The sequence below is a fragment of the Camelus ferus genome, chromosome 19 (assembly GCF_009834535.1).
Source record: "Camelus ferus isolate YT-003-E chromosome 19, BCGSAC_Cfer_1.0, whole genome shotgun sequence".
NCBI classification, from domain to species: domain Eukaryota; kingdom Metazoa; phylum Chordata; class Mammalia; order Artiodactyla; family Camelidae; genus Camelus; species Camelus ferus.
The window spans coordinates 3,512,918-3,537,777 of NC_045714.1; the positions used below are offsets into that span (position 1 = coordinate 3,512,918).

General features: G+C 44.1%; 1 protein-coding gene across 3 annotated transcripts in view; it reads left to right on the plus strand.

Annotated features, from left to right (window-relative positions):
- EYA2 (EYA transcriptional coactivator and phosphatase 2) overlaps positions 1-24,860 on the plus strand; it is a 215,169-nt gene that overhangs the window by 112,426 nt on the left and 77,883 nt on the right. For all 3 annotated transcript variants that reach the window (XM_032461299.1, XM_032461298.1, XM_014561761.2), the window contains 2 exons: positions 13,235-13,302; positions 14,719-14,896. In XM_032461299.1, coding sequence (XP_032317190.1) covers positions 13,235-13,302; positions 14,719-14,896 — 246 coding nt within the window. The remainder of the gene's footprint in view (positions 1-13,234; positions 13,303-14,718; positions 14,897-24,860) is intronic.

Consider the following 24,860-nt stretch of genomic DNA (forward strand, 5'->3'; position numbering starts at 1 on the left):
TGTATCATCACCATCATTGTCCAGGAGGGGGTCAACGGAAGTTGGCACCTTCCCAAACAACATTGGGCAGCTTTTGAGTAATTATCTCATTTTTGCAGTGGTTACGGGGAATGGTTCAACTTTATGAGACTTTGAATAGCAATGAAGTTGTCCAGAGACTGAAAATCCTTTTAAACACAAACTTAAACCTGTGCTTTTGGAGAGAAGGCTTTGGGAAGGTATTCATGGGTTTGGTTGATGTCAAACGGAGCTGGGCACTGTTTATCAGCATACCCCTTCCCATCAGGGCTCTGCTCTTGGTTTTACCCAAACCCAGGTGATACCCTTCACCCCCAAGTCTTCCCAGACTTAGAAGTTTATCAGGACCATTTTCAACATGCAATGCTAACGTGCTAACATGTCTTGAGAAAGTAAAGGGCCTTCTAATGGGGCTGCTTCCCAGATGCTTGTGTCCACACTTCCTAAAAGCCCCGGGCCCCCATGAACACTTCTTATGTTCATTCATTTATTCAACAAATGTTTGTTGACACATACTGTGTGCTAGGCCATGGTTCCAGGCACTTGAGATGCTTCAGGGAACAAAATAGACAAAAATCTATTTCTGTGGTGGGAAAGACAGACAAAAATGAACATAGGAAATAGAATAATGAGTACATTTTACTGTCAGCTAATAAAAACTATGGATGAAGAACAGAGTCGGGTCAGCAGAGAATCAGGGGTGTGGCTGTGGGGACAAGTTGCACCTTTCTATCGGTCTAGGTCTTGCCAGTAAGGTGACATTGAGTTGTTGGTTCACTCAACCATCGGGTATTTATAGAACTGCTGTTGTCAACCCTTTCACACCTTCACTGGATAATTATTAATTGAGAGTAGTCACAGACACCATGCTGTGAGCTTAACTAACATTCAGTCTCATTTCATCTCACAAAAATCCTGTGAGGTGAGTACTGATACTTCTCGCATTTTGTAAATTGGTAAATTGAGTCCCAGAGAGGTGAAGTGAGGTCCCAGAATCACATAGCCAGGGAGTGGCCAAATGTGGTTCTGAATCCAGGTCTGAGAACCTCCCAAATGCACACCTCCTACCACTTAAATATTCTAAACAGATAGTCACACTAATGGAATGATTGTGATGTGACTATTGCTACGAAAGAAGGGTAAGTGGGGCTGTGAGGAGCTGTAACTGGGCATGGGGAACTAGAAAGAGAAATAGAACAGTTCCTGTGTGTGGGCTGGCTACAGCTGTGTAACAAACCACCCCCAAAATTTAGTGGCTTAAAACAGCAACAGTGTGTTACTTCTCATAATTTCTTGGGTGGATTAGACTCGGCTGAGTGGTGTTTCTGCTCTTCCTGGTGACATCTGGGGCCATCATGCAGTCACTTTCAGCACAGATGTCCGAGAGAAGTGTACTCACTCATCTGGTAGCTGGGGACCCTAATCCTCCTCCGCACGGCCTCTCTTTCTCCAGGTGTCTAGTCAGCTTCCTTCCAGCGTGGTGTGGCTGGGTTCCCTGAAAATGAAGGCAGAAACCCTCCAGCTCTCCTAAGGCCTGAGCTTGGGAGTTCCAGAACATCACTCTTCCCCAGGTTATTATTGGCCAAAGCAAGTCACAAGGGCAGCCCTTCCATCTCCTTTGTCATGCAGACCTTCCTGCCTCTCTCTTACTAAGACCCTTGTGATTACGTTGGGCTCCCTTGGATAATCCAGGATAATCTCTCCATCTCAAGATCCTTTATCACATTAGAAAAGTCCTTTTTGCCACATAAACTAGCATATTCATGGGATCTGAGGGTTAGGACATCGACGTCATTATTCCGCCAACCACAGATACACAGTAACTTTTTTTTTCACTGTAGGAAAGATACCAAGCCAAGGATGATAGGATTTATCTTTAGTGTTGGGAAGGCAATAAGGAGGAGAGGGGAGTGTGCTCACATGTAGGGCACATGCTCCAGTGTAAAAGGGGCAGACACCTCTCATTTGTAGGATATGATTGCATGCGAGAAAGTAGGCTCACTTTTCCAGAGCTTCCCTCACTTTTTCGTTCAAATAACAGTGGATGACATTTGTTCCAGTGTTTTTGTACCAGATCCAGTTCTCAACACATTACATGTATTAATTCATTTGATTCTCACAATGACCCTGCAAGGTGGGTACTGTCTTTAATACCCATTTTACAGATGGAAAGATTGAGGCACAGGGGGATTACTTAATTTGCACAGGGTCACATAGCCAGTAAGGAACAGATTCAAACTCTGTCAAAATCTGTTCTTTTTCTATTTTTAACCGTTTATTTTAAAGTAAGTTTAGACTTACAGAAAAGTTATGAAAATTGGATAGAGAGTCCCCATGTACCCTACACCCAGTTGCCACTAATGTGAATCTTACAGAGCCACAGTGCAGTGATCAAAACTAGGAAATTAGCAGGCACACGGTGCTTTTAACTGCACTACAGATCTTATTTAAAATTCACCAATCTTTCCACAAACTTCATTTTCTATTCCAGGACCCCACATCACGTTTAGTGATTTTGCCTCTCCTGATCTCCGATCTGTGACACACCTTCAGTCTTTCATGGCCTTGACACTTTGATGAATACCCAGCATGCATTTTGTCAAATGTCCCTCAATTGGGTTTGTCTAATGTTTTTTCAAGATTAGGTTGAAGTTGTGCATTTGGGACAAGGGGACCACACAAGCGATGTTGTACCCTCAGTGCATCTTATCAGGGCTACATGATATCAGTCTTTCTTATTACCGGTGATGTTAACCTTGATCAGCAGAGTCCATGCCCTATAACCCCTTGGCTTAAATGATATCCTTGTGTAGAGAGAAGGGAAAATACAAAATAGACACAAGCTATAGAGCAGGACTCATCGGCAGGGCTCCTCTCTCCCTAACACGTAGAATGAGCCTGGTGCATGTGAACGCCCCTCTGAGTTTTAAGACAGATTTAAAAGCACCACCAGTGATGGCAGGAGAGGAAGAGTGACACCCCAGTTCTGGGACTTTGGAAATAATTGAAGCTACAGAGTTTGGAAGAGCTGACCACAGAAGGGGAAATAAATCCAGCAGAGATGAAAGCCGGAGTCTGCAGCTGCTTGGACCATCAGATCTTTAAAAGCCACGTGGGGTTTTAGGGCAAGGAGTGAATTATGGCTCTGAGGACCCAGGACAAGTCGGCTTTGATCTAAAAGTGGGAGACATCTTAAGGGAAGCTGTGGCCTTTGCGTAAGTTATTCCCACATCCTCCTGGGGTACATTAGATGGACCCACTTGGAATTTACAGGTCTGCGGAAGGAACCTTATTCCTGATGGTAAACACTTGATAGAGGCAGCTTTGTAAGCAGAGGAGCGGAGCTGACATTGCGGGAGAGCGAGCCGGGTGCTCCTGCAAAGGGTACCTGAGAAGGATGCGCTGTTTTACGAGGCTATTTGCCCTGTCAAATCGGACAGAAGTAGGATTTGTGAGCTTATGAGGCATTCGAGGATGGCCGTGGGAGGTCATTTTGGTGAGCACTTGACCTCTCTATTTAAAAAAGTATCAGTTTGGAGAAGGTTGTCTTTACTGCCAGGAAACTCTAGACCAGAGGCCATAGCGTGGCTTTTTGGACGGCCATCCTGTCACAAACCAGATGTTGGCTTCTCTTTGCCCCGGGGCGATCCTCTGGCCTCTAGCAGACTTTCCAGGTTGCAGAGCGCTGGCCGCCAGGGAGTTACAAAGAGGCATTCTGCAGGACTTTCAGCGTCACAGCCTGGCCACGGTGCCTGTGGCCGGCATCGCAAAACATACTCAAAACAGCCCAGCAGGCAGCCATCGGATGTCAGGGAACAGAACCCTGCAATAGGAACAACAGCTCAGGGTGCATGGGAAGAAAGTAGGGGAGAGGAATTTTTAGCTAGGTTAAACCAATCACCCACTGAAACTGTCAATGGACCTTCTAGGGAGATGGAAATTCCAGCAGGTTGGAGGTGGGAGAACGTGGAGATGGAGAACAGGCCCCAGTGTCAGACAGTCCTAGGTTTGAATCCCAGCTCTGCCGCTTATGATCTCTACATTATAAATTGCAAGGGGCAATGGCCTTGGCTCTGGCACCTCCTGCAAGTCTTTACTGAAATGTGGCGCCTTCCCTGACCAGCCGCCCCATACCCCAGCGTCCCCTAGCTTCCATCCCTGCTCTGGCTGCCTCCCCCGGCAGCACCATCTAACACGTGATCTGACATATTTCTTCACTTTCAGTGACCCCCTCACTAGGATGTCAGCTCCGTGGAGCAATGGTTTCCATTGTCTTATCCATTGCTGTGTCCTTAGCGCTTAGGACAGACTGGCACATCGTAGATGCCCGGTAAACATGAACGAAATGATTGAAAAGAGATCACACAAAGCCCACTTTGTCTGTTCTTCTTGTTGGGGGAGGATAAACTAAGATAATTAAGGTAAGGGACTCAGCATAGTTCCTGGCACATGGTCCGTGCTCAATAATCAGAGACAGCTTCACAGTCAATTCATTCACTTGTTTTATTCATTCAGTAAATAGCTATTGAATGTTTCTAATATGCCAGATAGGGTGCGAGGAGCTGAAAATAGTGCCCAAAACCAGACAGACCTTCTTTTTTTTTCCAAAAATTATTTCCAGAGAGCCTGTCACATGCTGTCTACACTTCTAGAAACCGAGCATGAAACAGTGAATAGAAGACAAAGTCCCTGTTTTGTAAAAAACAGTTCACTTGTGTCAGTTTTTTAGATTCCACATATAAGTGATATCATACAGTGTACTTCTCTGTCTGACTTATTTCACTTAGTATGATCATCTCTAGGTCCATCCATGTTGCTGCAAATGGCACAAACTTACGGGTACCAAAGGGGAATGGGTAGGGGGAGGGAGAAATTAGGAGTTTGGGAAGGAGCTTACAACCAAGTGAGAATGAGATAAATGATAAATGTGTATCTAAAGATGTAAGATGACTTCAGAAGCTGTATATGCTACCGGAAAAAAAAAAGATACAAAACCAGGATAATGTGTAGGTTGTGGCTGGAGTGGTGGGGACCGTGGGGACTGCTTTAGCTGGTGTGGCCAGGGAATGTTGCAGCAGAGCTGAGACCTGACAGAGAAGGCAGCCAGCCCTGGGAGGGTTCAGGGCCCCCAGCTGTGGTCCTCGGTCTGGCAGCATCGGCATCACGGGTTAGAAACCTCAGATCTCACCCAGAACCTGCAGAATCTACTTTTTAAAAGGATCTTCAGATGACCCCTGTGAACACTAAGGTTTAAGAAACTCTGGACTACGAGAAGTATTCCAGGCAGAGAGAGGAGCAAACGCAGACAACCTAAAATGATGTTCTGGACAGCCAGGTGGCTGGAGCTAGGCAGAGCAGGGGTGTATTGGTTCACTAGGGCTGCAGTGACTAAGGACCACAAACTGGGTGGTTTAAAACAACAGAAATGTATTCCCTCACAATCCTGGAGGCCAGAAGTCTAACATCAAGGTGTTTGCAGGGTCAGTTCCTCTTGGAGGCTCCGAGGGAGAACCTGTTCCTTACCTCTCTCCTAGCTTCTGGTGCTTGCCAGCAGTCCTTGGCGTTCCTTGGCTTGGAGACTCATCACTCCAGTTTCTGCCTCTGTCCTCATGTGGCCTTCTTCCCTCTGCGTGTTTGTGTCCCAGTTTCTCTTTTCTTATGAGGACTCCAGTCATTGGATCAGGGCCCACACTAGTCCAGTATTACCTCATTTTAGCTTATTACCTCTGCAAAGACCCTCTTTCCAAATAAGGACATATTCATAGGTCCTGGGGCTAGGACTTGAATAGTTCTTTTCAGGGGACACAGTTCAACCCACAATAGGGCAGAAAGGTGGGGCTGAGTGAGTTCAGGGAAGAGACAGGTCACAGCAGGCCCGTGGACATGGTGAAGGGTTATAAATGAAAGGGGAAGCCAGAGAGGCTATACTGATCTGGAAAAGAGCAGCTCTGAGAATAATGGGTTGAACTAGGGTCAGGATGGATGGAGGAAAATGAGGGAGGAAACTACATAGCCCTTGGGCAAAGAGATGATAGAGGTATGGAGGTGGTGGTGGTGGTGAAGATGGAGAAAAGTGGATAAATTGGCAGGGTCTTTATGAGACGCTATTCACAGAAATTGGTGATGGTATGTAGACCAATAAGAGAGGGAGGACTATCAAGGGTGATGATTCAGTCATCCATCTCTTCTTTCAACATTTTTTGCATATCTGGTCAGTGAAAATTGGGTACATTACCTCTTTTGGGAGGAGAACAGTCATGTTGATGCCAACTACCCTCATGGTGCTCAAGTGGCTGCAACAGCTCCAGCCTCTTTTTACCCTACAACATCTTGAGATTTCCTCTTATGTGGACCTACTTACTTCAGATGCACACCCCTAAAACACTCATTGTGGGCAGGGGAATGTGATGCACTGATTGGTCCAAGGTGGGTCTTGTCCTGCCAAATTTCCTCCAGGGCTGTGTAAGGCCTGTGTATCCTCAGTGCCTTCCCTGGGCACTATATCAATGAAAATTTTTCTGTAACATGTATAACTTGTTTCAGGAACTCTGATCTTTTGGGTATACTATTCCCAAGAATCCCTCCAGAGGAGATTCTTGGCAGTAAGAATAGTTAGCGCATTTGGTCTTGGGATCCACTGTGACCCCCTGATCTGTTTTCACCACACAGGGTGAAATCCTTTCCCGTGTTGTATCAGATCATGCCACTCCCCTGCTTGAAAGCCTCCATCTGGGGCTTCCCATTGCAATCAGAAATGAATGCTACTGCCTTTCTGTGACTCCCCGTGCTAAGCCTGGCATGATTTAGCCCCTGAAGACCTCTCTGACCTCATCAGGCACACTGCCCCCCCAGTCCTCTCTATTTCACTTACACTGGCTTTCTTTCTGCTCCTCCCACCTCAAACCTTTGTGTTTTGCTGTTGCCCTCAACCTGGAATGCTCTTTCCCCAGACCTTCACATGGCTGGCTCCTTCCCATCCATTTAGCTTCTGCTCAGCTGCCACCTCCTTTAAGAGGCCCTCCAACTTAACCAATCTTCTACATAACTGAAATTAACGAATATCAACGTTTAGTCTAGCGCGAGCTCAGAGTAGCCTTGTCACCCAGCACTGCCTGTTGGACATCTTCCCACACCAGCACATGTGGATCGGCATGTGATCGCTTTCTCCTCTGCAGCATCGCTGCCCTTCTCGGCCCCCTCCTCCCCCATCTCGGCCCCGGCATTATTCCAACTCGTGTGGCAGAGACGCAGTGACAGGGCAGCCTATCTGAAATGGCATTCTCAGGAATGCAGATTGTTTTATTACCAGTTAAATATGCTTTATGCTACCTGTGAATGAGGCCATTGTGACATTTAGCAACTGATTTGATTAAACACAGATGTGGGCTGGACTCCACGTGGAGCAAAGATGCAGGAAGACAGGCTCTGGGTACGTGTTTGGATTTTTTAAGATAGCAAAATGGGCTAGACGACTCAGTGTCAGCAAGATGGACGTGAACACCTCCCTTCCTGGCACGTGGACCACATGTTCCTGTTGGTCTCATTGCTGAGAGCTCAGTCTGGGTCCGGCCACCACCCCGTCACCAAAAGCCTTTGTTTTCATTTAGGATTTGCTGTTTGGACCTATCCAAACTGTTTTGTTTTGTTTAACCTTCCCAAGATGTTTTTATTCCCATGAATTAAAAAAAAAAAAGTGGTGGGCGAATGAAATGCTCGCATCGTTGACACCTCCAGTGGTGATTATTAACCTGCAGAGAATAATAATCCCAGCCGCCTTTACTGAACACTTACTCTGTGCTGAGCTCTATCTTTCACCAGCCTTATTTCACAGAATCCTTGCCGTAAACCAAACAGATAAAACTATGCTTAGTTCCATTTTACAGATTGGGAAACTGAGGTGTAGGAACTTCAACCACTTGTCCATAGTCAGCAGGGCAAATAATCAATTATATGTGGATTCTCTGTTGTCTTCCACCCCTTCCAGGCACTTAGATCCAAGAAGGCAGGACCCAGCTCTTTCTCAAGATAAAAAGGCACCCAGCAAATATTTATTGAATAAATTAATGAATGCCAAATGAAAGAACACAGTAGCCAAAAGGCGGAGCCAGGGCTTTGCCTTCACCACTTTGGATTCTGGGTAATGAAAAGAAACAGAAAAATCGACCTAGGAAGTGCTGTGATTTGTCCCTTTCTGGAGCCTGGGCCGTGGCTGGGGAACTTGAGAGGCTGGGGTTTTGTAACTGGGTCACCCCTCTCTACTTGTGGTTTTTTTGTGTTCCATGTTATCTGCTGACGACTTTTTATATCACTCTTTTATTGCATATCCAAACCTTTTTCGCTTGCAGCCCTGGTATGTTTTCAGCAGTTTTATTTTAATACTGGCAGCAGTTAAGACTTAATAGATAAATGAGTCCCTGTTTGTGAGTGTCACTGTGGACCCAGGAGTGTAGGTCCCTTTGCTGTGGGGAAAGAAGTTGTAAGACGGTTTCCAAAGCAAGTAGCATTGATGGGAGGATGCTTGTTCACTGGGCTTATCCGTGAGGTTTTCTTTGCTTGGGATGGCATGTCAGACCTGTGGCTGACAGCGTAACCAGGTCGGCTTAAAGGATTCGAGGCCAGCAGTGACCTGTGCTGTTTCCCACAGTGGCTTGGAAGGCAGGGCTGCCGGCAGGCAGGGAGCCTGGGCTTCAGAGTCAGACTGACCTGGGCTTGAACTCTGCTCTCTCACTTCCTAATAGGACCTCCTTCCTCGGGTTGTGGTGGAGATTAAACAAGATAATGCGTGTAAAATGATCAGCCCTGGGGAAGGTAATAAGTGCTCAATAAATGGGGGCTATTATTGTTATTTGTCCAACTGCTAAAGCCAGTAACTGAGAAGCTTCTAAGGGCCTCGATTAAATTAAAGCTGAGCGTGGCCCAGGAGAAGGAAGTGAAGTTTTCACTGGTGACTGTCACCATCTCCTTAAAAAGAGGAGGAAGTCCAGGAGGCAAAAAGCCCAAGAAGGGATGTGCAGAGTTACCGGTAGCCAGAGAAATGTGAATTAAAGACCACAACTGAGATCTCATGTCGGTCCTATTAGGACAACAAAGACTAGCGAGCGGGATCATGCCAGCTTCTGGTGTGAATGCAGCGATAGGGGACCCGACGGCACTGGCAGTGGGAGCCTGCACCTGGCAGCCGTGCTGAGAGCACTCACCCAGCCCATGGGGAAGCTAGGTCTCTTGGACCTCGGCACCCACAGTCCCACCCCTGGGAATGCAAGCCGAGGAAACACACAGGCCAGAAGAGCCAAAGATGTTCATGGTAGCCTTGTTTGTGGTGGGCGGAGATGGAGGTCTTCTCCCGGAGGAGGGTGCAGGGGAGATACAGAGAAAGCATACGAGGTGACAGGGCGACAGGCGACAGGTAACCACCAAGATAGGTGGCTCTTAAGATGCTGGGTGAAAAAACTGAGAAGCCATAAGAAATACAAACAAAAGGAATTTACAGAAATTATATACTTGCCCAGAGAACACTAGTGTGCTTTTTGCAAGAACACAGAAGTGAAAGGATTTGCACAGACACTAGCATTATTGCCTATGGAGTGACAGAGAATGACAGGAAACAAAATTTTTAGAAGAGAGGTCTTGGGTGCATTAATAGGCGAACGTGCGGTGAACTTGAATTAACTCATCAGCACCTAACATTTTGCTGGATGACAACAGGGGACGCTCTCCTCACAGTTTCCCTGACAGTGCTAGAGGCGTGGTTCCAGGGCCGTGAAGAATTCCTCTGTCCCTTGTATAGTCAGTATAAATCTCAGCCTGCAAGCTCAAGGGGGTAAAAAATAGAACTGATTTTATTTTCAGTGTTTCAACATGATTTCTTCTCTGAGCTACCATTCCCTCGGGCTGGTGGGAAACTTTCATTTTAGTGTTCCAGGGCTTTCACCAAACTCTCCAGAATTTTGGCCATGGTTCTGGCATCTTACCCAGTGCCACTGTGTCGTGGTGTCAGGGACCCATCCCACCTTCCATCACTGGGACCAGGCCTCTGCCGAGTTGTCCATTCTCTCGGTCCATGCAGCCCTTTTGGGTCTGGGGTTCTTCATTGGTGTGTGGAGAAGCACTAGCCCGCACCTCAAGTCCTCCCAGACTCTGGAACCGATCCTTTGGATCACAAGAGCTGAGATGATTCATTTCTGTGAGTTCTTCTGTCCACGCTGTGCATCCCAGCTCAGGGTCCACAACTCTGATGTGACTGTCGAGAAGTCCTGATATATATCCAAACGTGGCCCTGACATGCTTGCCTTCTTCCCCTGATACCTGTGACTACGTGGTGGGGGGTACCCAGTGGAGGAAGGAAGAGTGGAATTGAAGCACCCACCTAGACCACGGTGGCAGAGCTTTCTCAGTGGGGAACTTGAGGAGAAATACCCAGAAAGTGCCCGCCTGCATGAATGTTCTTTAGTATCTCTCCATCAATCTCTCTTATAGATAGGATTTCTAATTGTCTAATCCACCATGTAAAATCTGCTCTGGAATTTTACAGGCCACTCCGAAGTGCCCTCTTGATTGTACATCTGGCTCCGGGTTTGCAGAGAGTTCTCCCGCATCACAGCCGGGCGCTGACTCTTTTTAAGCAATTCATTTTGGCAAACGGAAAGGCTCAGTATCATGGGCAAGAGTCAGTGGGTGAACACGTTCCCCTCCCAGTGGACACAGAGTGTGTCCCCCCGGGACCCCTGTTCTCCTCCTGGCAGCAGTAATAGAGGAGGATGGACCTCTTTCAATTGACAGCATTTGCAAGATCCCACATCTCACCTGTATCGTAAGCAGCACCTGCGTGCAAGAGCTGTTTTATGATCTCAGAAAGCGGCGCGTGTTGCCAGAGGCGGCGAGGAGGGGTGGGGTCAGCTTGTCTTACCTGCTGCGTTCAGAAGAGCCCTCTGCGGGAAATCTCGGCAGCCTGGTTATGAGGAGCCGTCATACTGCCAACTAAGGGAAAGGAAAAAATGGAAAGGGAACATGAGCTTAGTCCCAAAGGGGTCAGGACAAGAAATGCTCCCTGAACTCTAGGTGGGTGGAAGGAATCCTAGAGACTCAGATGTCCCCCCGTTTCTCAGGGCTTGCGGGGCGGAGTGTCCTGGGTGTGGCAGGGAGAGGTAGCCGCATCCGTCTGGGCCCCTATGCAGCCTTCCTTTGCTGCTCTCTGGGAGATGGGCTCTGGCCACCGTACTGGGAGGAGTAGCAGTTTTGTTTTGTTTTTAATTGAGATCAAATTCACATAACTTAGAATTCAACCATTAATCACTTTAAAGTGTACAGTTCAGTGGTTTTTAATTCCAAGACATTTTCCTCGCTCCATAAATAAACCCCATACCTGTTAAGCTGTCAGTCGATCCCAAGTCCCCCTTCCCCCACAGCCACTGCCAACCACTAATCTACTTTCTGTCTCAATGGACTTGCCTCTTCTGGACATTTCTCATAAATGAGACCATAGAATGTGCGGCCTGTGATGTCTGGCTTCTCCTACTCAGCATAACGTTTTTGAGATTCATCCATGTGGTAGCATGGACTCCCTGTCTTTTTATAGCTGAGTAATATTCCATCGAATGGATATGCCACATTTTGTTTATTCTTTCATCAGTTGATGGACATTCGGGTTGTTTCCACCTTTTGGCAACTGTGAATAGAGCTGCTGTGAACATTTGAGTACAAGTTTTTGTTTGAACACCTATTATCAGTTCTTTTGGCCACACACCCAGGAGGGGAATTGCTGGGTCATGTAGTAATTCTGTGTTTAGCTGTGTGAGGCAGCATCAAGCTGTTTTCCACAGTGGCTGCACCACTTTACAGCCCCACCAACAACGTAAACATACGAGGCTTCCAGTTTCTTTGCGTCCTCGCCAACTCTTTTTTCCACTTTTGTGTGTGTGTGTGTGGGGGTGGGTGTTTTTATGTTCAATCTAGTAGATGTGAAGGAGCAGCAGTTTTCAGCTCAGACATGGTTGGGCAAGCCACAGAGCTCTTCCAGCACTGAGTTTCAACCATGGAAGGGGGACAGCAGCATTAAACAAGTCACTCTACGTCACAGCATTCAGTGCTGGGGATGTCTTTCCTTGGTGCGAGGGGCCACCTCCAGGTGCTACAGCACCTAGTGTTTCACATACTCACTGGGGTGAGAGACCAGGATCTTTTTCCTTAATTTAGTGCAAAATACAATAAGAATGGATCACTAGAACGTGCATTCTCGATGGGGGAGGTATCACTCAAAGAGGGCAAAAAGTGGTTTTCAGGGAGGCAGAAACATCATGCTCTTTTCGTGTTAGTACAAATATATATAAGTACCTAAATATAAGTATGTATTAAATATATTTAAAATGAATATATATTAAGTATATAAGTATTTAAACAGATATGCAGTGTATCTATAATATTAAAATTCCACAGGGGGAGGGGAGATTGGGGGAGAAATGTTTAAAAAGTATCTGGGGGAGAGGAGTGGCAAAAATGAAAAGAAGATTGAGAAACAATGAATTTGTTTTAAAAGATGCATATTACAAGCCCTGACTTTAATTATCAGATTCAGCAGACAATAGGTGTTCTACTCACTGTCCGTCAATTTCTGTATTTGTCTCATCACAGACTGGTAATAAACAGTTTTTGGGGCGGGGTAGTAGCTCAGTGGTGGAGTGCATGCTTAGCATGCACAAGGTCCTGGGGTCAATCCCCAGTAACTCCATTAAAGAAAAAAGATAAAAAATGGTTGAAATGGTAAATTTTATGCTATGTACATTTACCACAAATTTTTTAAAAAAATAAATAATTTCTAAGACATAATTATCACGAGGGAAGATAAAGCTCAGTAGTAGAGGGCATGCTTAGCATGCGTGAGGTCCTAGGTTCAATCCCCAGCACCTCCATTAAAATAAACCTCATTACCTCCCCCCAAAGCTAAAAAATAAATAAAATATTTTTTAAAATTATTGAGTACCAGAAACTGTGTTGTGTGCACTTTCTTGTTTTTTCCTCACTGCAGTCCTTTGAAGAAGGTGTTATTTATATTTCATTCATTCATTGAGAGAACTGAGGTTCAGAGAGATGGCCAGGGTTACAGGTTCCATCCCAGCCTGTCACACCTCAGAGGCTCGACCTCTCTGCGGCATCTTTCTCCTCCGCGTCCCGCTCTGACTGTAAGAAACCTCATTGGTACCCCTGTTCCTCCTTCCCGCAGGCACAGCAGGGATCTATCAAGGAGCAAACGGACTGACCAACGCAGCTGGATTCGGAAGTGTGCACCAGGTAGACGTTGTCTTCTGGGCTCTTTCCTTAATTAGTTCCCTTAAATCGGGGCACCCGGAGAGCCCACTTGTACCTATGAGCCCCACCAGAAAAGACAGCCTCTGATTCCCTGGGTTTGGAGACCACTGGCCAGACTGTACAAACAGCCATTGGAAAGATTTAGTGTAGAGGCAGAGAAATTGGAGTTACTGGATTTCCAAGATGACATGGGCTATGTTACATGTTCCATCTTGACCTGAGTCTGTGAATCTGGGATGTATGAATGCAAATACGTATGGTCTTTCACCAGAACCCTGAGCTTCTCGAGGGTGAAAGTCCATCTCCTTCACCTCTGCATCCCAGTGTCGAGTACCCAGCCCACAGTGCGGCCTTATGAATGCTTTCTAAATTGAACTAAGTCAATGCTGTAAAGATGAGTGAATGCTGGGTAATAGTTTGAGTCTCTTGGTTTCACTTAGAGAGTGAATTAAGAATTAACCAGCCAAAGGTGGACGGGAACTCTGTGCACTGTGCACTGTGCACTTCTCCTGTGAGAACCTTCCATGAGCTCCCCGCAGGGCTGAGAAGCACTGCTTCATGGTGGGGCAGAATATTTGAAACAGTGACTATTGTGGGTTGGACTATCTGGTTGACTTAAGCAGAGCTTGATAAAGAGGATTGGTATTCTTTGATTTCATCGCCAAGACTCCCTCCTGGAAGATTCTGGATCCCTAAGGCTATAAAGGTGCTGCAGTGTGTGCGCCCTGCCCCGCCATGAATCTAAAATGCCACCTAGTCTCCGGGGCAAGTGCATGTGGTCTTTATTACTCAGTCATCTGTTCATTAATTTTTCCAGGATTTGTTGAGTGCCCATATGTGCCCAGCACTCTTCCAAGATGGGCGCTGTCAGGGCCACACCCATGTCCCTTAGGGTGCACCTGCTAATCTCCAGCTGCCAGTCTCTGCATCCCTGGGCCCATGTACAGGGCAGGCAGGAAGTGCCAGGGAATGAAAACCCTCTGGGAACAGCTCTCAAGCAAAGACTGGCTGGAATTCATATATAAATATCCCAGCTCCCTTGCCCCTTGGGAGAGAGCTTTCTGAGTTGTGTTTTATGTCAATCCAGCATCTCACTGGTGGAATTCAGCTCCAGCCCCAACTGGAGAAGCCCCCTTGCTGGCTGCTTTCCCTTATTCCCTTTGCTGTCTCACTTCCCTACTCCCCAGCTTGTCTCCCTGTTGCCCCCCAAATCCACTACTTGCACTTGAACACCTGTCTTGGGGGTCTGCTTCTAGGGAAACCCCTGGCACCCATAGAGCTTTCATTCTAATGGTGGGGGGACAAGGACAGACAGAGTAGACCCAGCCCGGAGGCCCCTCGCCCACGTCAGCCTGAGACGGCCTTCGTCACTCACAGCCTTGTGCGTTTCCTTTCCAGGACTATTCCTCCTACCCTGGCTTCCCTCAGAGCCAGTACTCCCAGTATTACAGCTCGTCCTACAACCCCCCTTACGTCCCGGCCAGCAGCATCTGCTCTTCTCCCCTCTCCACGTCCACCTACGTCCTCCAGGAGGCATCTCACAATGTCCCCAGCCAGAGTTCTGAGTCGCTTGGCGGTAAGTGCTGTCACTCTCATGTGGTCATTTGTGGCTGTGGTCTGAGCTCTTATATGAAAGATGGACGAGGCATAGGTCCCAATGGTAATGAACTGGTCACACAAGGACTAACTTCAGCGCTCAGATATGTTTTGTTGGCTTTTCTTTGTGTATGTGTATGTGTGTGTATTTAATGGCACCTATGTTTCAAAGTCATAAATTTTTACCTAAAAATTCTAATTTCTGCCTTCTCTTGAAAGAAGATCTGGTCACCGTAGGTCCACATTATTAAATGACAGTGCTTGGCTGGAGCTGAGTAGTGTCTGCCCCCTTTAGACAGTCCACACATGAGTCCCTGTCTAGCCAGCCCACCAAGTTCATTACCTGTCTGGCCCATGTAGGTGTTAGAGTTTGTGTGCTCTGGTCCTCTAGGAAGGAAAACTAGTATTGATTGCCTATTCACTATGCTCCAAGCACACACCTGTGTGGTTTTCCCTAGTCATTTATTTATGTACTGATTCAATCAGTATTTATTAAGCACCTGCTGTTTTCCAGGTCCCCCTTAGTTTGGGAAAATAAAATGAAGTGCAGTGTAGGCTTGGTCTTTGCAGACAGGGATCAAATAATCACACAAATACATAATTATGAGCTATGATAAGAAAAGCTGTAATCCTCACAGGTTTTCAGTTACCCCTCTTTTCCAGATAAGAGCAATAAAGTTCAGATGCTAAGTAACTTGCGAGTAACTGGTACAGCTGGTGTTTGGAGCCAGGCCCGCTGGACTCCATAATCAGTGCTCCTGCCACTCACTGGCTGCACACAGCTGAGACTATGTTATCTAAAACCCATTTGAGATCAGAAGGGCAGAGGCCTTCAAACCTTGGTTCTCCCTCTAATCGCGGTCATCAAGAATTCTAGAATCCTTCAAAAAACAATCCTTACACGTGTGCCTTTTCAATGGCCCGACGGTTTTTGGAAGCCCTTTTATTAGTCAGGGCTTCAGAAGATAGAGAATCCAATTCAAACTGGTTTAAGCCAAAAAAAAAAGGATGTTGTAGACATATGTAACCAAGATGCACAGGGGTTCTGGGCTGGGTCCAGGGGTGTGGATGGTAATGATGGAACTCAGTTTCTCTCTTCCTTCTGGCTCTGCATTTTCCTGGGTTCATTTCACACTCATGGACTCTCCCCCTCTGGTGGCAAAGGTGGGCACCATTTGCTCCAAAATTCAATCCTGCCTGCTGTCCACCCCTGCAGAGAAAGAGGTCCTCCTTCCTAACAGTTCCTGCAGAGGCCCCAGTCATGCTCCCATTGGCTCAGGTTGGGCACATGCCCATCCTCAAACCAATCTCTGTGGCCAGTGGGATGGGTGGCTGGGATGGGTCTCAGGCCCAACAGCTGGAACTGGAATTGGGGTCAGCCCCACCCAGGACCACATGGACTAAGAGTGAGGGAGAGGTGGTTTCCCAGTGAAACCCAGAGGACTATACCCAGAAGAAGACAAAAGAGGCATAAATGGGCAAAAATACCCTGTGGAACCCACACAGATTATAAACAACGTATGGGAGAGTCCACATCCTGACCCCTTGGTGATGTATGTCCCTGTGCACTTGACTCACCAGCCTATGGCTTCATTCATTTCATTCCATAAATTTGCTTTACATATGTTTTCTCTTTTATGAGATGGTTTGGGCTTACCACCATTAAATAACATGACAGCAATAAATCAGTGTGTCCAGTGGTAGTAGATATCACTGCATTTTGTTCTTCTTTTCTGAAACCTACTGATGTTCTGGGGCTTTGTAGAAGCTAAGCTAGCATGATGGCGTGAGGACAGTCATTCAGTAAATATTCACTGGTTGATGGCTAAACAACAGTAGTGAAGACTCATCTCTTTTGTTCCTAAAGTTCTTGGTGCAGCTGTTGCTTTTAGTCCTTGTATTTTGCATCAGTTGGGGTGAGTTAGATAGCCTTGGTCTGGTGACAAATGAAGAAAGTATGGCCAAGCATTTCCAAGTCAACTTTGAAGGAAGTTTAGGGCTTGAGCATTGATTTTGGTCACTGGGACCTGATCACAGAGTATAGAATAAATGCATGATATCCAGGTACCAATTTCCAAATTGCTTCCTTTGAAAGGTATGAAATTTAACAAAGCTTTTCCTTATAATCCTCAATTATCTTTGAGCATCCTGCCTCTCTAACCTGGCTTCAGAAAGGAAACATAAGTAGGAAATCTTCAAGTAGACGCTACTATCTATGTACAAGTTGATGGTGAACTGGATTCCACAGACCTAACTTCCCCAAGAATTTGGGTTATGTGGGAAGGTCATTTTCGTTCCCCATCAGGAGCAAACACAAAGGCTTGCTGTGTCTCTTTGAAATTTTTCTTTATTGTTTCCCCCTGTTCTTCATCTTATCCCCTGGTCTAAGGTTCAACAATAAGTGGCTGAGATGGTTTTTACTGTGTGTCTAACAAGCTCACATAAAATCTAATGACATAAATAATTGTCAGCTGTAACCGAGGTCTCTTGCCTCTTCTCCCCAGTGTCTGTTATAAAGGGAACGGCATGTAAGCATACTTGTGTGCACACGCGTATACGCACACGCTCCTGCACTCTCTTCAAATTTCCCATAAAAACTCCACTTTTGAAATTATCCAGGATCTCCTTGAGTGGTTGGTTCCAAATTCCAGAGGCTCATGAGGTTTATATATTACCTACAGATCATGCTCACTCTTTGCATTGCCCGGATATGGTACCCTAATGCTCTTCTCCCCAGCCCCAAGCCCTGCCACAGCGCAGTCTGCGTTGACATGCATTAACAGTTATATGAAGCCCCAGCAATTTGCAGATGATTGCAGGGCAGTTTGCTGATGGAGAGGGCAAAATCTGAACATCGGAGGGTACTCGAGAGAAAAGACAGATCGGTAGTGGTTGCTTAAGGACTTTCTCTTTTAAAGCTTTTAAGGATGTTACAAATTATCTAAAAAGAAGTTGTGGGATTTTTAAAATTCCTTAGATCATCTCCCTCGGTCAATAGAAGGAGAAATCTTTTTTAATCTCTCAAGGAGAAATATGCAAGACTCTCTCATGCAATTTGGCAACAGCTGACAAAATTGAAAACGTGTGTACTCTTTAACCCAATTATTCCAGCTTCTAGAAATTTATCCTAACGATAAACTCCCACATAGGTACAAAGACTTAAATAAAAAGAGTATTTCTTGCAGCATCACCGTAGCAAAAGGCTGGAAACAACCTAAATATCCATAAACAAGAGTTAGGTTAAATCAATGATGGTGCATCCATCACTGGCACAGTATACATCTGTTAAAAAGAGTAAGCTAGCTATTTCTTTGCTAATATGGATCTCTCTTTGAGCTTTTGTGATAGGTGAAAAAAAAGCAAGGGGCAGAACTATGTATGTAATATGATCCTGGGGTGTTTTTAAATATAAGTATAGTTTAATACCCATATTTGCATTGGAAATTTCTGGAAGGGTGCAGAAACAACTGTTAACAGTCATTTTCTCTGGGGAGGGAACTAAAGGGAAAAGATTAGATGTAACAGACAATCTATAGGCCACTCCACTTAAAAACAGCAAAATACACATTTTTTTCAAGTGCATGTGAAACATTTACCAACATAGACATATTCTAGGCCATAAATCATCATCTCATTACATTTAAAAGCATTCAAAGCATACAAAGTATGTGCTCTGAAAACAGTGGAATTAAATTAGAAATAAATAACAAGAAGAGTTCTGATAAAATTCTCTAACATTCAGAAGCTACATAACACACTTCTAAATAACCCATGTGTGACGGTTCCTTTTTTGTGTCAGCTGTCCAGGCTAAGGGATGCCCAGACAGCTGGTTGAACACTATTTCTGGGTGTGTCTATGAGAGTCTCCAGAAGAGAGGAGCATTTGAATCAGGAGACTGGGTGAAGAAGATCTGCCCTCACCAGTGCGGGCAGGCATCATCAAATCCATTGAGGGCTCATCTGAGAGAACAAAAGGCAGAGGACAAGTGGTCTCTCTGTCTTCTTGAGCTGAGACATTCATCTTTTCCTGACCTCAGACATTGGCACTCCTGGTTCTCAGGCCTTTCAACTCCAGGGCTTACACCAGTGGGGGTCCCCTTCTCAGCCCCCCATACCCTCAGATCTCCAGCCTTCAACCCCAGACTGGGAGTTAAACCATTGGCTCCCCTGGTTCTCAGGTCTTCATACTCAGACCGAATTGTACCACCAGCTTCCCTGGTTCTCCAGTTTGCAAGATTGTGGCAGATTGTGGGACTTTTTGGCCTCTGTAACATGAGCTGATTCCTATAATAAATCTTGTCTTTTATATTTTTATATATCCTGTTGCTTCTGTTTCTCTGGAGAACCCTGACAAATATGCCATGGGTCAAAGAAGAAATCAAAGGTAAATTAAAGAGTGTTTTGAACTCAATGAAAATGAAAATACAGCATATCAAAATGTATGGACTGTCACTAAAGCAGTACTTTAAAGGAAATGTATAGCACTAAATCCCTATATTAGGAAAGAAGAAAAGTTTCAAACTAAATACCTCATCCTCCACCTTAAGAAACTAGAAAAAGAAAGGCAAATTACACTCAAAGTAAGCAGAGGATGGGAAATAACATATATCAGAGTGGAATTCAAAGAAATTTGAAAACAGAAAAATGATAGAGAGAATCAGTGAAGCTAAAACCTGGTTCTTTGAGAAGACCAGTAAAGTTGATAGCACTCTAGACATGCTGATATTGGGGGAAAAAAGAGAGAAGACATAAATTACCAATAAAATGAGAGAAGTGACATCACTATAGGCCCTACAAATATAAACAGGCTAGTAATGCAATTTTATAAACAACATTATGACAATAAATTCAACAACTTAGAGGAAATGCACAATTTCTTGTAGGAAAAAAATTCCAAAGCTCACTCAAAAAGAAATAGATAACCCAAACAGGCCTATGTCTATTACATAAACTGATTTTTTGTTAAAAATCTTCCCACAAAGAAACTCCTAGGCCTTAATGTCTTCACTGATTAATTTGACCAAATGTTTAAGTAAGAAATATCAGTTCTACATGAATTCTTCAAGAAAATTGAAGAGGAAGGAATACTTCCCAACTCATTCTGTGAGGCCAGCATTACCCTAATGGCAAAATCAGATGAAGACATTAAGAGAAAATTACAGACCAATGTTTCTCATAAACATAGATACAGAATTTCTAAATACAATGTTAGCAAACTGGTCCAACAATATATTAGAGAAGGGTAATACATTATGATGAAGTTGAGTTTTTACCTTAAGGATGCAAAGTTGGTTTAAAATTTGAAAAAAATAATTTGCCATATTAATTAACTGGGGAAAAAAAAGATTATCGCAACAGATGCAGAAGAAAACATTTGACAAAATCTGTCATTTGTTCTTGATAAAAATTCCAAGTTAGGGGTAGAAGGGAACTTCCTTTATCAGAAAAATGCATATGATGGGCTGAATGCTTGTATCCTGCCCCCCACAATTCAAATGTTGAAGCCCTAATCCCCAGTGTAATGATATTTGGAGTTGGGGATCTTTAGGAGGTAATTAGGTCATGAGGATGGAGCCCTCCTGAATGAGATTAGTGCCCTTATGAGAAGAGACACAGGAGAGATGATACCATGTGTGGATACAGGAAGAAGGCATCCATCTGCAAACAAGAAGACTCTCACCAGGAACTAAATTGGCCAGTGCCTTGATCTTGGACTTCCCAGCCTCCAGAACTGTGAGAAATGAATTTCTATTGTTTAAGCCACCCAGTCTATGGTATTTTTTATAGCAGCCCAAACTTACTAAAATAGGGCAGCTACAAAAAACCTACAGCTACCCCCTAGGACCAGAAACAAGACAAGGATGTCCACTCTTACCAATTCTACCCAACATTGTACTAGAGTTTTTAGCCAGTGCAATAAGGTGATAAGGCAAGAAAAATAAATGAAAGATATTTATATTAGAGAAGAAAAAATCAAAACTTCATAAATTTAAAAAAAGGTAAAATGACATGATCACCTATGTAGAAAATCATATGTATCTACAAAAAAGCTACTAGAATTAAAAAATGAGCTTAGCATATATATTAATATATGAAAAACAAATGTATTTCTGTATACTAACAACAAACAATAGGAAATAGAATATTTTTAAATGTTATTACAGTAACATCAAAAAATATGAAATATTTGGGGATAAATCTGACAAAAGATGTTGAATACTTATACCCTTAAAACTGCAAAACACTAATGAGAGAAGTTAAAAAGGCTTTAATAAATGGAGCAGTAGACCCCATTTACAGGTCAGAAGGATTACTGCTGTTATGATATCAGTTCCACAAATTGATCTAATGCAATCTTTGTCAACATTCCAGGCCTTTTTTGGTGGAAATTAGCAAGCTGATTCTGAACTTCGTATGGAAATACAAAGGACCTAGAATAGCCTCAGACACTCTGATATAGAAGAATAAAATTGGAAGGCTAACACTACCTGATTTTAAGATTTGTTACAAAGCCACAGTAATCAAGACAGTATGGTATTGGCATAAAGATAGACCAGTAGATCAATGGACCAGCATAGAGAGTTCAGAACATATGCATGTGGACAACTGATTTTTGACAGTTTCAAAAGCAATAAAGAATAATCTTCTCAACAGAAGATACTGAAATAATTGGATATCTCTATTCAGAAGAAAATAGTGCTTCAATACATACCTCATATGACACAAAATTAACACAAAATAGATCACAGACCAAATGTAAAACTGTAAATTTTATATAAGAGAACAGGAGAAAATCTTTGCGACTTCGGGGTAGGCAAAGAATTCTCATATATAACACTAAAAGCATGATCCAAAAAGAAAAAAATTTTGATATAAATTGGACTTCATAAAAATTTAAAACTTTTGCTCTTCAAAGGACACTGTTAGGAAAATGAAAAGCCACACTCTGGGAGAAAATAATTACAAAGCATATACATGGTAAAGTAAGTTGTATTCGAGTTCTCCAGAGAAACAGAACCAGTAGGATGTATAGAAATAGACAGATAGATATAGATGACATAGACATGAGATATTTACTATAAGAATTGGCTCATGTGATTATGGAAGCCAGAACGTCCCACGATCTGCCTTCTGCAAGTTGGAGAACCAGAAAAGCCAGTGTTGTAATTCAATCTCAGTAAAGAGATCTAAGACCCAGGAGTTCTAATGTCTGAGGGCAGGAAAGATGGGTGTCCCAGCTCGAAAAGAGAGAGAATTCGCCTCTCCTCTGCCTTCTTGTTCTACTTGGGCCCTCAAAGGACTGGATGGTGCCCACCCACATTGGTTAGGGCAAGTCTTCTCTGCTCAGTCTGCTGAGTCAAATGCTAATCTCTTTTGGAGATACCTTTACAAACACACCCAGAAGTAATGTTTTACTGGCTATCTGGGCATCCCTTAGCCCAGTCAAGTTGACACACAAAATTAACCATCCAGAATATATTTTTTAAAACTCTAAAAACCCAATAATAAAACAAGTAGCCTATTAAGAAATGGGCAAAATAATTGAACAGACACTTCACCAAAGAAGATATAGGCATGGCAAAAAAAAAAAAAAAAAGCACATGAATAAGATGCTGATTGTTAGTCACTAGAGAAATGTAAGTTAAATCCTCAATGAGATACCATTACATACCCCCTAGAATGCTTGTAACTACAAAGACTGACCGTACCAAAGGATGGCAAGGATGCAGAGCAGCTAGGACTCTCTTCCCCTGCTGGTGGGATAATGCGAAATGGTACAACCACTTTGGAAAACAGTTTAGCAGTTTCTTAAAAAGTCAAACATAGGCTTCCCACATGACCTAGTACTTATGTTCCCTCGTAAACTGAAAGCTTATGTCAATGCAAAGACTGATGAGTGAATGTTCATAAAAGCTTTAGCCTAACCAAAAACTAGAATCAACCCAAATGTCCATTCCCAGGGGAACAGGTGAACAAGTCGTGGTATACCCACACGATAGAACAGTACTCAGCATCTCAAAGGAATGAACTACCAGTATACGGAACGACATGGATTGAATCTCAAAACAGTGATGCCGGCTGAAAGAAGCCAGACATGCGTGTGTGTGCATATGTGTGTGTGTGTGTACACATACTGAGTGATGCCATTGTTTAAAATTCTACAAAACACAAACTGATTTATAGAAAAGGAAAGGCAATTTGTGGTGGCCTGGGGAGGTGGCAGGAGGAAGAGACTACAAAGGAATTATAGGGAAACTGTTGGGTGCTGGATTCGTTCATTATCTTGATTATGGTGATGGTTTCATAGATGTGTATAGATGTCAAAACTAATCAAATTGTGTGCTCTAAGTATGTATGGTTTATTGTACGTCAATTATACCTCAATACGGTTGTTAAAATAAATAAGTAAAAATATTAAAAAGGGAAGAAAGTAAAAGAGTGAAATGACTCCAAGAAAGATTTATGTAAGTTTCCTTAGCATGTGTACCTCTGACTTTGACCTTGAACTTTGACCCTTCAGTCTCAAGAATGTATAAGGTTGGAAAAAGGACTGCTTTTTTTGGCACCCCTAATAAATTGGCTTCATATAACACCTTATTGGGACATGTCTCAGGTAACTGGCGTTTCCTCCTCTTTTCAATAATATTTGCTGGATTTTAACGAGGCCAACAAATGTTTTCAAAACCTACATAGCCTTAGAACTACCAAGTGACTCGGATACACTTTATTTATGACTCTTAAGCATCTGTGAATTTATTTACTGCCTGTTCCTCGTCCTCCAGAAGAAAGTCTTGGCTAGTTTGATGTTTGGGAATCTCTAATGCTACATCCTAAAAATGTTGGGGAGTTGGAGACGGCCCAGCAGTCCTGACAACTCAAAAATCACATCTTCTCTTATTATGTCCTTAGTCTGCTAAGAAGTTTTATAAATATTAAATCAACAAAATTCAGTCCCTTGGGTTTTGGAGGGAAATAGTCCTTCCAGGGTAGGAAAAAAATTAGTCCATTGCCAAGTATTTTCAGACAAAAGCATTTTCCTCCTGATGATCCAAGAACTGGCAATTATGGAAGGAGAGATGGAGTCCACAGGGTACATTTGGGAGCTAAAACAAGCAACTGTAAGATGAGAAAGTGGGATGGGATGTCCTCTAAGGTTCCACACTGGTTTACAGTTCTGTCACTCTAGTGACAAGGGCAGGCCCAAGTTTGAGTTCTGGCTCTACCACTAATTTGCAGGGTAACGACAGGCTTACCTCATCTTGCTAAGCCTTAGTTCTCCCCTTAGTTAAGTAAAGATAACAAACTCTAATAAAATGTATTTAAAACATCTGTGCTTAAAAAAACAAGATAACTTGGATGCTGGCTTTGGGACCTGAGTCCTGTGATGGTGCCACTCACTTGTCCATTCAAGGTCGTTAGACAAACGCCTGAGGGCAGGAGCCTGGCAGCCTCTCAGTGCACCATGTCTGGAGACACCCCCTTGATGAGAAGCAGCAGGTGCCCACCCTCAGCCCTGCACCTTCTCCCTGATCCTCATGTGTATGTAGGGCTAGTCAAGCCAGAACTCAATTTAAAGCATTTATTGACACCTCCTAATTGCCAGCCCTGCGCTGGATGCCTTTGCAATATATATCCTCAAATTGACAGATTTCTTAACAAGTAGAGCTTAAAGGACTTGCTTTTAACAGAGAAAAAGGAGCAAGCCACCCAGGGACAGGAATCTAGAGAATTCTCCCCACACACAGCCCCGTTCACCCCAAGAGAGGTAGAAGAGTTCGATGCCCAGCTGCAAATATTATGTTATTTCCTTCCTTCTGTTAGTCCAGGGACTCTCAGGCTTTAGAATATGTGGACAGTTGTAAACACAAAACTCTGTTCACTGTCATTGGAGCTCCCCAGCTGCCCCGCCCTCACTTCTCTCAGATCCCCGCCCAGCTGTCCCC